Below are 12,862 nucleotides of genomic sequence, written 5' to 3' on the forward strand. Positions count from 1 at the left end.
TGTAGAGTTTCTTTCTGCAAAGTATAGTTTTAAATACAGATATTTTTTCATCTGATACACACTGTGTGTGACATCTGATTGAGATTTTTTTTTTAATGAACTAAAAGAAAAGCTGTGTTAATGTTGACCCATGAGAGCCAGGACTTCCAATGGTGTTCTAATTAAAGTAATGGCATGCACCACCTTGACACCTGTACATAAAAGTGATGTAATTGTGTAACACTGAAGTGTCTAAATCACTAACACATTTTCAAACATTAACACAACACTAAACAGTAGCTAGGTTGAACACCAATTAAAGTTTGTGAAATCACTACAACGTACTTTTTTTTCAAGGAGCCCCAGAACATACTTGGTAAGGTTTAATGCCGACATCATCTAAAAAAAAAAACTGCATCTGCTTCTTTGCTTTTTCCTTGTAGTCATACCTGTTTTGGTTCATCTTGGGCAGGGGTGGGACTTTATATACATCTGGCTGATGATTTCTTTGATTTCCTAACACAAATCACTGTCAGCAGAACCGTGGGCTCCTTTAAAGCTGAATTTCAACGCACATTTAAACTCTTATAATGAAGCAAAATGATTTTTTTTACATATGATTGAGCTGGCACATTTATAGGTAGATGAAAAGACTGTTCCTCTCTGTGGAAAGCTGTTGGTGAATAACAGTGTGTACTGTAGGATCTCTGCTAATATTCATGATCACTTGAAACTCATCTGAGGTTAACAAGGTCTGTTAAAGTTAGGGATGGAAAACACAGATTCCTGGGTAGTCCTATGCTAAGCTTCATTATGCCTCCAACTAATTTACCAGATAAATTTTAAGGGCTGTTAAGGAAAAATGTGCATGTCAGCCAAAGCTGAGTCTTACAAAATCTTTGAGCAGCCCTACTTATGACAAATTCATAAAGGACAAGGTAACATGTAGAGTCAGCTTAATGCACATGGTAATTCCAGTCAGGTCACTGTAATGATAGTAGGAATTACACTAGCCAATTAAGAACTAAGATTAAAGAAATCCATCACATGATACGAGAACTTGAATAAAATTATAACTATGGCAACCACAAAAATTTCAGCATGCAGAACTGTTAAACAATTTCTGTTAGCAGACAAGCGCCAAATGAGTTTCAAATCCTGAAGGCGTGTCAAGAAACTCTATATAAACTTTAGCCCCTGAGTACATCCAGACACTTTTTGGGGCTTATTCACCTTGCTGAACTTAGTGAGTATGGTTTTTAGATTTCTTGTATTTCCTATAGGCATACTCAGATTTTGAGCAGCATTAGGTGGTTTATCTCTGTAACTATTCTGTTAGTGAAAGCAAGGCTGAATGCAGGATTAGGGGAATGGGTGTGAATGCAGAAACTCATTCCTCATAAAAAAAATTTGGATATTCTAAGCCAAGGAGATTAAAAATCACAGATGAAAACAATGTTATTTCAGATCATTATTTTAATATTCTATGAAGTTTAAGATACATCTAATAAATGACCACTTTTTCAGCTTTGTTCAGTGGCATTCTGGGGGATATAAGTAAACACTCTATTTCAAGCAAAGCCACATCTTGGGGCTTGCAGTCTGACCTTCATCCTGCAAGATGGCTTGCAACGACCTGTACCCACCGAAAACCAGCGTCGCCGTCCCCCAGCCCATCGCTGAGAGCTGCAATGAGCTGTGCGCGTGACAGTGCCCCAACTCGACGGCCTTCATCCAGCCACCCCCTGTCGTCGTCACCTTCCCCGGCCCCATCCTCAGCTCCTTCCCCCAGCAAGCCATGGTGGGCTCCTCCGGGGCACCCGCCTTTGGGGGCTCTTCCACCTCTGGGGCATGCATCAGCTCGGGGAGCCTCTGCAGCAGGACTCTGTATAACTCTGGGGCATTTCTTGGCTGCAGGTACAGGAGCTCAGCCCTCTCCACCCTCAGCAACAGGTACTCCAGCCCCTTCTCCTCCCACTTCTCCTCCCACTGGTACAGCCAGCTCCTCTAAAGTAGCTGCAGGCCAAGACAGCAGGAGCATCCCTGTTGATGACGCATTAAACACCTCAGACTATTTATCTAAATTCCTCCTGTCTCATTTCTCATTTTATGCTAGTTGAGGATATTTCTCACAGATTAATTTAAGAAATGCAGGGATTTTAAACCATGTCAATGAAGTTTATGTTGTTTTCCTCCAACTTTAACTGTCTTTGCAGTTTTGATGCATAATGCAATCAGATTTCTGCTCCCCCAGCCCCAGTCATGTCTTTGTAACAGTCTTACAGGTTGGGAAGTTCAGCTCTTGGTATCAGGTTTCCATACCCATCACTGATAGGCAAATGTAGCTCAAAAAGCTTGCACAAATCCCACTCTTACCATTGGTGGGCTTTTCCCCTTGTTCCTTTGTCTACTGTTGTCTTACAACAACAAGAACAGTTAAAGCTAAAGACAAAAAAAAAAAAAGCTACCTCCACACTTTTTCTTCGTCATGTAAGAGCTCTGCTGCCAAGCAGGTCAGAGTAGGGTCTATGAACTCGTCTGAGCTCAACACACAATTCATACTATACATCCCAACCTTCAAAGGATAATAGGGTAATATACCAGGACAACTTGTATAAGTGGAAATAAAAAAATAAAATAAAATAAATAAAATAAAATAATAAAATAAAATAAAATAAATAAAATAAAATAAAAAAAATAAAATAAAATAAAATAAAATAAAATAAAATAAAATATTTCCTGCACAGGAAAAAACAAACAAACAAACAAAAAAAACCCACACCATAGTGCACCCAGTATGTTTCAACATAAAAACACAAATGCAGAAACTGATGTGTAAGCCATTTTAAGGCCACTGACAGTTCTGCAAAATACCTACTGACTAAAGTCCTAGAAAACAATAATCATTATTATTAGTAGTAGTACTAATAATAATAAATTAAATGGACACACCTAAGAATTGCATGAAAGTCTGAACAACAGTTCATTTTTTCACATGACGTTTGGATTCCTGAGGGAGTCTAGATACCACATCACTGTACAAGAGCTAATTTTGTTCCCAGAGGAGGCTGAGGGACAAATGAAAACCAAGGAGTCTCACGTGCAACACCACAGGACTTTATTGTGACAGGGAAGCATAGCAGGCGATTACAGAAACTCAAGGTGATCCAAGGGGAAAGGCATGATGCAGGTACTGCGTCGTGGGTACTGGTGCCCTGCTCAGGGCCCCAGGGCCAGTTGAGGTGGCAGGAGGCTGCAGGGGATGCCGAGGCAGAAGCCAGGGCACTCTGTGGCACAGGGCAGTGGGACACTGGGCACACAGCCACATCCAGTCCCCAGGCCCCGGCAGCTGATGGGTGCTGCTGGTCCCCAGGGTTCTTGCTCCATGTCCCCATGCCAGGGTCCTTGCTTCAGAGCTGTCACTGGCTCTGGGCATGGCTGCGGTGGCCTTAGAAAGACCCACAGCTACCGCGGCGGGACCTTCTCCACCTGGTACCAGGGAGGCAATAGCCCATGCCACAGGAGGAGAGGCCAGAGCTGTAGGACCTGCCAAAATTGCCAAAGCCACTAGAGCCATACAGGCCCCCGTAGCCCAGGGAGCCCCCGTAGCTCAAGTCATCCCCATAACCTAGGCAGCTCCCATAGCCCAGGGACCCGCCATAGCCCCCCAGGCCAAAGGAGCTCCCGTAGCCCTGGGACCCGCCATAGCCCCCCAGGCCAAAGGAGCCCCTATAGCCCAGGGAGCTGCCATAGCCCCCCAAGCCCAGAGAGCCCCCGTAGCCCTGGAACCCCCCCAGGCCAAAGGAGCCCCCAAAGCCTCGGGACCCTCCAAAACCAAAGGGGCCCCCATAGCCCAGGGAGCCCCCATAGCCCAGGGAGCTTCGGGAGCTGAAGGAGCCCCCCAGAGTGGCTGGGCCCGAGGATCCCACAATGCTCTCCTGAGGAAAAGAGCTGAGCACAGGGCCCGGGACTGTCACCACTGCCGGCGGGGGGATGATCACAGCTCTGGAGGGGGGACACTGCTGCACGCATGGCTCATTGTAGCTCTCGGCAATTGGCTGAGGGCAGGTCACCCCGTAGGGTCTGTAGGACTCCATGGAGCAAGACATCCTTCTTGTAGTGGTTGTGAGTCTGCAGTGCACAGCAAGAAGCAAGTTTAAGGTAAATGGACAAGCCTTAGAGCTTCACTATGAGGAGATGAACCAAGATTTCTAAGTGTTGAATGCGTTTCTGAATCACCAGCAGTTAAGAGTAAATTTATGTATATAACAAATGAAACTCTTTCTTCTATCAACTGCCCTTATACTATCTTTAATCTTATCATGATCAGCTTTGTGAAGAATCTGGTGTGAAACACAAATTCTGTTCTGGAGAAATTACTAGGTGCCAGACTGGAGTAACTCAATGATCTGTCTCCAGCGTTTTGTAGTGCTGAGGTACAAAATGCTGGAGACAGGTACATTTTGTAATGCTGTCTCCAGCATTTTGTACTGCGTTCACAAGGTGTAAGAACCAGAGAAAAAGAAGTCAGTATGAAGAGGAGAAAAATCTCATTGCCTGTATGTGTTAATTCAGGCTTCCTAACGCACTTCAAGTATTCGTATTTTTCTAGCTTGAAGATTTACTTCCTATCCTAACGCAGTGACTCCTGATGCTCTGCCTGGACAGATTCATTTTCAGAATGAAACAAAGGGTGTAAATCTGTGATCACACATGCAGGAATCTTCTCCATGGTAAAAGCACTGTAAAAATAAAAGGTAATGGTAGTAGAAAGACAGAGTGGAAACCACGCTTACCTTGTTTGCTGCGGAGACTGAGGCAAGAGAAGCGGATAGATGGGCTGCAGGGAACATGAGTTTTTATATGCTTCCCCAGCCGCTGTCTTTAAGCCATCATTTGTGCCTCTGGTCCTAATTTGTTACAAAACAAACATGATAGTGGGAGCTTTCATATTGCCTTGTCAGCACTGTCCCTCCCAAGAGTTACTATGGGTGTGATACAATGCTGATGACAATCAGTTATCTGTGATTTTCATTTTAGAGGATTTATGAAACTTGCATCCAAAGGGTTGCATCCTGTACAGTCATTGACTAAAAGCCAGAGCAAGAAACATGCGTCATGTTAGTCCCATTTTAATGTTTGGGATAGTACCTGCATGACATGGGGCCCTTTCTGTGCCATGTGCAAGAACTAGGTGAAGGTCATCTAATGTGAGCTAGACATTCAGCTCTGAGAGGACACAAGTTCTCCTCACACAGAATCACAGGAGGGTTCAGCTTGGAAGGGACCTCTGGAGGTCATCAGTTCCATGCCCCGGGCTCAAGCAGGGCCATCCAGAGCAGGTTGCCCAGGATCATGTCCAGGCAGCTTTTGAAGATCTCCAAGAAGAGAATCTACAACCTCCCTGGCCAACCTGTGCCAGTTCTCAGTCACTCTCAAATTTAAAAAAAAAAAAAAAAGTGCTTCTACCTCTTGTCCTCTTCTTGCAGTTGGTTGGGGATCTATAAACATTCTGACAGATCAGGGCAAAGGGCTGACGTTTTGCAGGCTCACTTCTGATGGAATAGGTGTTGTGGTCAGACACCACCTTGGTGTCTTTTGGTTGGGTACTGAGAGGGTGGTCGGGCACTGGAACAGGCTCCCCAGGGCAGTGGTCATAGCAACAGGCCCGCTGGAGTTCAAGAAGTGTTTGGATACCGCTCTCAGACATAGGATTGGATTTTTTGGTGGTCCTGTATGGAGCCAGGAGTTTGACTCGATATGGGTCCTTGTGGGTCCCTTTCAACTTGGGAGATTCTGTGATTCTATGATCAGTATTGCTAGTAACAGCAAGAGAGCAATAGGACATGACAAAGTTTCTAGCTTGGTTTAAGCTTTTCGTTTTATCTATAACTAATTCAGGCAGGGAGATTTGTGTCTGATTTAATGCATTTCCAGTGACATAGGGGAATGATACAGTCCCGTTGTTGCTATAAATATTAACTACAACCCAAGTGGAGCTGGCATTCACCTATTGAAATATCTTCCAACATCATTCACTCAACTCTGCTGAGACAATTCAGATGACACCAGGTTAAAAGAGGAGAGGCTGAGCTGAGAATGGCTGCTCCAGAGAAGCAGAAAAGGCCTTCTTGATGCCATCAGAATGGTTAATGGGGTCTCTGTCTAAAGCTAATAACCACTTGAAAATTTAATTTGGAATCTCACCTTTTGCAAGTTAGAAATACATTTTAAAACAATCCTTATTTTCCTTTTTTTTTGTTTTTGTTTTTAATCCCCATCCCAGAAGTACTGACAACTTAAGAAAAAATGGGAAATTAAAATATATCCCTTTTAATAGCATTTTATTAATGGGATAATTCTGTGGTATCACACAATTATTTGCCAATCTGTTGTTTTCTAATTTAACAATATTTCAAAAGATAGGCTATAAATGACCTCGAAATTGTTAAATAGCTGTACCTTTGAAGTGTCATCAGGATTTGCTGATAATAATGAGAGGCACCTGGAAGATAATGACTTTAAGCTGCTTCACAAACACTCATTAACACTTAATGCTTGCAATTTCTGTTATAATCATGCTAAATGAAGAAGGGCAGGATTTAGAAGCTCCCTTGTTATGAAACAGCATCATTCAAAAATATGCCAACCAACGTCACTCATTTTGCTTCCATAATCAGGCTGTGATTTTTAAATTTGACGCTCGCAACAATTTGATTTTCATTCATAATGTCAAGCTCTTTATTCTAATAAATATTAATAAGTTTGGGGAGATTACAATGTCCATGCTATGAATGCAAATTGTAGCTTCATCTCCCTTTATGAGCCTGTATTTTGGTAATATGCCTGAAATTCTAATACCTTAAATTCTAAGGAAAAAATAAGAGCCCCCTTAAAGGTTACCTGAATTTTCAGGCTGAACAAGTTATCCGTCCATGTTCTGAAAAACAAAGGGTCTCAAACTGATGTCCTAAATTCTCTGCTCTCATAGTCTCCAGATCTCATGCTGTCACCCCTACATGACCCCCTCTCTTACACATGAAGCTGTACATTATGACACAGAGCACTTGGTCCACACACCTCTAAACTGATGCTCTTGCACAAGATTTGCATGCTGATGGTAGCACGTCGGTGTAGAACAATCCTACAACAATTGAATATGAATTTTTAGTAGGTGTTTGTGAAGCCTCTTATCATTCCTAGGAAGATCTGGAACATCTCTGAGATGTGTCACTGACATTTCAAAGACAACAGTAAAATAACAATAGAAGCCACTTTATAATTCGTCAGTAATTAATGTCATTTGGGTTGCAAACAAAGATTAAAAAAAAAAAATGTTTCTAAACCAGATGTGGATACCTGAAATTCTTCTTTGTACTACCTCTTTCCCCCCTTTTTATCCACTTTCAGTGTGTTTCACCTTCCAAAATGACTCCTAGTTGCTGTTGTAACTATTTTCAAAAAAAAAAAAAAAAGAAAAGGCTGTTTTGAAGTGGCTGACTGGGGGATGCTTTGCCACTCCTTCTATACTTGAATATTTATTGTTCTTCACACTAAAGGTCTTGAGAGAGATATACAAAAAAAAAATGTTTGTTCTTTTTGATAAACTTTTTTAAACCATCTCTCCTCCAAATTTCTGATAGAGGTAGTTGTTATGTGAATTAAAGTAGTTTATTCAATGCATTCACTTCAGTAGCAACAATATTTACCACTGTATCTCTAGATATCTTTTATGGTCTCCCCTGAGTGCATTACGCTGCAGGCAAGCAGCAGAGCTAGTGATTGGCCTATAATGAGATATTCAAGACCACAGACCCAAATTATTTAAAGGCCCCATCATTTCCTATCCTGTGATGCAACTTCAGATGTCAGATTCGATTTGCCACACTGAGCAGCCCAAATGATGACAGTCATTGTAAGTTCACTATCTGAAAACAACAACAACAAAAAAGTAAAACCTTTATACAGCAAATATTGACTAGTAGCAAACGTGTTATCTGTGACTTATTTTTAACCAGTAAGCCACATAGTAGTCATGTTACATAAAACATATATGTGTTATATAAAACTTAAAGTGTACTTAAATAACAGATGTGCCAATGCTGGTGCTGGGCACTAGATGACTGGAAGATCCCATCATTCATCAATCCAATGCCCATGACTTGGTACTGGCATTGTATCACACCTTTTTTTTCAAAGATGGGGAGTGGCAGTGCAAAGCAAGCAAAAATAAATCCCTCAATATCAAGGTTGTTTTGTTACTATGTAAGACCTAAGGCGCAAAGGGTGTATCATATCCTGTAAGCAGTTTGAGAAATGTATAAAAGCTCTCCATACTCCAAGCCTCTCTACCCACTTCTCCTGGCTTATTCTCCTTGGTGAACAGGGTAAGTCCTATTTGGCTCAACCTCTGTCCTTCTCAAGTTTTTTCAATTAATGCTAAATCATATGTGATGCTATGGAATGGCAGGCTTGGAAAACTGCAGGTGTTGGAAGGTCTCCTTACAGCAAAATGGGCAATTATATAATGTTACTTTGACTATCCATTTCCCAGGCATTTTAATTCCAATTCAGGAGCTACATGCACTAGGAAATTTAAAAGTATCAGAGGGAGCATAGTAAATACCTCTTGTGGTAGCATTTGCCCCGTAAGAACAAATGTTCTCACTTGGAAGTTGGGTGCTACTAGAGAAGCAATATGAACATAGAGAAATGTCTGGCTATAACTGACACTTCCTTTCTTAACGTACTGTAAATATACTAGCAAATGTTTGTTTGTTTAAGCTGTGCTTATAAATTAGATTCATTAGATTCCTCATAGTGAAGCTCTAAGGCTTGTCCATTTACCTTAAACTTGCTTCTTGCTGTGCACTGCAGACTCACAACCACTACAAGAAGGATGTCTTGCTCCATGGAGTCCTACAGACCCTACGGGGTGACCTGCCCTCAGCCAATTGCCGAGAGCTACAATGAGCCATGCGTGCAGCAGTGTCCCCCCTCCAGAGCTGTGATCATCCCCCCGCCGGCAGTGGTGACAGTCCCGGGCCCTGTGCTCAGCTCTTTTCCTCAGGAGAGCATTGTGGGATCCTCGGGCCCAGCCACTCTGGGGGGCTCCTTCAGCTCCCGAAGCTCCCTGGGCTATGGGGGCTCCCTGGGCTATGGGGGCCCCTTTGGTTTTGGAGGGTCCCGAGGCTTTGGGGGCTCCTTTGGCCTGGGGGGGTTCCAGGGCTACGGGGGCTCTGTGGGCTTGGGGGGCTATGGCAGCTCCCTGGGCTATAGGGGCTCCTTTGGCCTGGGGGGCTATGGCGGGTCCCAGGGCTACGGGAGCTCCTTTGGCCTGGGGGGCTATGGCGGGTCCCTGGGCTATGGGAGCTGCCTAGGTTATGGGGATGACTTGAGCTACGGGGGCTCCCTGGGCTACGGGGGCCTGTATGGCTCTAGTGGCTTTGGCAATTTTGGCAGGTCCTACAGCTCTGGCCTCTCCTCCTGTGGCATGGGCTATTGCCTCCCTGGTACCAGGTGGAGAAGGTCCCGCCGCGGTAGCTGTGGGTCTTTCTAAGACCACCGCAGCCATGCCCAGAGCCAGTGACAGCTCTGAAGCAAGGACCCTGGCATGGGGACATGGAGCAAGAACCCTGGGGACCAGCAGCACCCATCAGCTGCCGGGGCCTGGGGACTGGATGTGGCTGTGTGCCCAGTGTCCCACTGCCCTGTGCCACAGAGTGCCCTGGCTTCTGCCTCGGCATCCCCTGCAGCCTCCTGCCACCTCAACTGGCCCAGGAGGCCCTGAGCAGGGCACCAGTACCCACGACGCAGTACCTGCATCATGCCTTTCCCCTTGGATCACCTTGAGTTTCTGTAATCGCCTGCTATGCTTCCCTGTCACAATAAAGTCCTGTGGTGTTGCACGTGAGACTCCTTGGTTTTCATTTGTCCCTCAGCCTCCTCTGGGAGCAAAGCTCCCTAGTGTGCTGAGTTAACTTAGAAAGTCTGCCCTAGTCCATGTCATTTCAAATTGCAGAATGAAAGTTTAATTGGGATCCTTATGGCATCAGAATTGTGTTAATGAATATTTGTTTAGCAATTCAGAAGTCATTATCTTCCCCAAGGTTTAGAACAGGAGGGTAATTGTTATTGCTCTGAGGATTTCTGGTGACACCTCAAAGGTCCCCTAATCACCACATAATTTAGTAAACAATTACCCCTTAATTTCAGTATTCCTAAACAAACAAGGAAATAAAGGAAGAATCATACATATTTTTCTTCTCTAATTTGTTAATTTTTAATGTTTTTGCTATTATTTACTTCCATTTTTCTTAATGGCAATTCTTCTTCATAGTGTGAAAAATGAGTCAGGAAAATAATAGAGGAGGTTGCTGGGATTTTATGAGCTCTAAGGAACTGGAAGAGCAAGAGATGAAAAGACATTGCCTGTAAGACAGGATTAGGTTTCCCCACCTGTTTTACCCACTGTTTGTTAGCCAGGAATGAATATTTAATGTTGTTCTGAAAGAAGTGTGGCTAAGGAAAAATACCTTATCAAAAAAGGGGTATTACTCACTGTTTACATATGTCTTTAATTATCTCCTTACTAATTTTTATGGTATGATTTAAATGAAGATCTGCCTGGTCCTGACAACATATAAACTGACAAATTTATCTAAAAAAGAGCTCCAAAGAAAAGAAGGAAGGAAAAACATCAGAGGATATGTTTATAATGCACCATAAGTTTAATGAGCAAGAAGTAGAATAACTAAAAAATAAAATAAAATATACAGCACAGGAAAGCAATAGGTTTCAATATGGATAAAACTAGTCATCCATTTCAAGGCAATGCTTTACGGCTGGACACCCAATGCCAATATGCAGCAATCAAAGTTACATTTTTCACCTCATTGATAACAGAGAAAGGCATTAAATCAGAAATGCCAAGCTCCTGCAGTCCCATTAGCTCAGGGAAAAGCTGAGGGTGGTCAGCTAGCGTAAGGCCATGGTCGTGAACTCAGTCCTGTGTCTGGATCTTGCTTTTAAGCTTCTGGTTCCTTTCCTTTGTGGTTTTTCCTTGGGGCTTTAGCACGGCCCACAGCTCCCACGGCGGTTGTAGCGACGGTAGGACCTCCCATAAAGGCCACCCAGGCCTGAATAGCCAAGGCCCCCGAGTCCCAAGGAGCTGCCAGAGGAGATGGGGACCCCCCCAGCACTGAGAGCATCCCCCACAGCTGCAGATGCCGAGGATCCCACAGTGGTGTTCTGGGGGAAGGAGCTGAGGATGGGACCGGGCAGGGTCACCACCACAGGAGAGGGCTGGATCACGTATGTTGAGTCCTGGCACTGCCGGACACAGGGCTCGTTGCAGCTGTTGGCAAGCGGGGTTGGGCCACAGGGGTTGGAAGGACAGAGGTCATAGCAGGACATGGCTGCGGGATGGAGGTAAATCTGAAACACAGAGAAGACAGTAAGTACAAGAAGCAAGTTGTAATTATAGTTGTGTAACTGAGATGCTGAGATGCTGGAGAGTACCAAAAACTAACTAGAGACTGTGGGGAGAAAATAATGATGTGTTAGTCTTGGATTGAAAGGGGATTTCAGTGAAACCCAAACTCCTCTCCATTACGGAGGATAGCTCAAGGGGCAGTTCTGCCTGATCCTGAGCAGTCTCTGTTAGCTCATTTCTCACAACACTCCCTAGGTTGTATGGAGCCTGCAGTATGTAGGAAGTAAGGGACTGTATTTCTGATGTCCTGACCATACAGTTGTGAGAAACTTTGTCCCATGTTGCAATTTGTTCCACAACAGAGGGAAGAAGATAAAATTCCTCAGCAGGGATAAGTGAGGAGCATAACCTGATAATGTGGCAGTATCCTCCCCGCATACAGGCTTGCCTCTTAAACAGCAAAACAAATATTCTGCCTAACTCTTACTCTTCCCCTGTCCTTTGTGCTTATTTCCTCATACATCAGTCTTGAAGAGAAAGCAACTTTCAGCCCGTTTATTAAAAGAAGAAATGGAAGCTGACATTGTCTCAAATTATTTGATAAGAAAAAATAGATGGGAGCTGTGCTGATATTTCAGTTACAGGCTACTGAGGTGCTGCCAGGGAGATCTAGTGCCAAAGTATACAGAGCATTTTAGAAGGAGACAATTCAAACGTTTTTGATCCCAAAGTACTTAGGGATGGAGAAGGATTATTTTTCCTGGTATCCTGGTGCAAGAAAGGATACGCTTTCAATATTACTAAGCACGCTTTTGAAAAATTCAAGTCCACATACCTCTCTACCTTCAGAAAAAGCTCCAAGAGCCAAAAATCTCTGTGCAGGTTCTCCACACCCACTTCTAGTTGCTGAGCAGTTCACATGCAGTGACTTCAGCATCTTGGAACTGAATGCTCCAGTGACCCAACTGAAAAATGAGTGAAGCCCTGTTCCCAGCAATTGCCACCCTTCAAAGACCAGCTGCCTCCCTGCATGGAAAGAGCTACTTGCAGGTCTCCCACACACACTGATGAAGAACATAAACCTTAGACTGGTATAAAACAGGCCAGTGTAAAAATAAAATATCATTCAGGACATAGAAAGATTCAGACTTACCCTTTCACCAAGGAGAATAAAATAGATGTGGATGGCAGCAACTTGCACTGTGCTGGCTTTTATACTCTGTCCCAGAGTGCCTGAGGACCTGAGACATACTTTGTGCATGAAGCTATTTACCAGCCAATTGCTAAAGACTTCTTGTATGCAAAATATTCCCAGCTGATGATTTATTTTTCCTTGCTGTTGCCTTGTTTTAATTTCCTCATCATAACGTATGCATCCCACTACAGATGTTTCTTTTATCTTAAACATCTTATGAGCCCTGTTAATTCCTGGTCAGATCAACTGATTCA

At 43.7% G+C, this 12,862-nt stretch overlaps 2 protein-coding genes and 1 pseudogene across 2 annotated transcripts; 1 reads left to right on the forward strand and 2 right to left on the reverse strand.

Moving 5' to 3' along the window:
* Positions 1-3,080: 3,080 nt before the first annotated feature.
* On the reverse strand, positions 3,081-4,834 carry LOC125180254 (scale keratin-like). The gene is made up of 2 exons (XM_048049321.2): positions 4,776-4,834; positions 3,081-4,110 (listed from the first exon to the last, which is right to left on the reverse strand). Exon 2 carries the CDS (start codon positions 4,086-4,088, stop codon positions 3,429-3,431), a length of 660 nt encoding a protein of 219 aa, XP_047905278.1. The 5' UTR covers positions 4,089-4,110; positions 4,776-4,834; the 3' UTR covers positions 3,081-3,428.
* Positions 4,835-8,197: 3,363 nt separating this feature from the next.
* On the forward strand, positions 8,198-9,749 carry LOC125180255 (scale keratin-like). Its single transcript, XM_048049322.2, has one exon. The coding sequence runs from the start codon at positions 8,879-8,881 to the stop codon at positions 9,536-9,538; it is 660 nt and encodes a 219-aa protein (XP_047905279.2). The 5' UTR covers positions 8,198-8,878; the 3' UTR covers positions 9,539-9,749.
* Positions 9,750-10,686: 937 nt separating this feature from the next.
* Positions 10,687-12,678, reverse strand: LOC125180256 (feather beta keratin-like; annotated as a pseudogene).
* Between the last annotated feature and the right edge of the window lie 184 nt (positions 12,679-12,862).

This window comes from Anser cygnoides, chromosome 33 (assembly GCF_040182565.1).
Source record: "Anser cygnoides isolate HZ-2024a breed goose chromosome 33, Taihu_goose_T2T_genome, whole genome shotgun sequence".
NCBI classification, from domain to species: domain Eukaryota; kingdom Metazoa; phylum Chordata; class Aves; order Anseriformes; family Anatidae; genus Anser; species Anser cygnoides.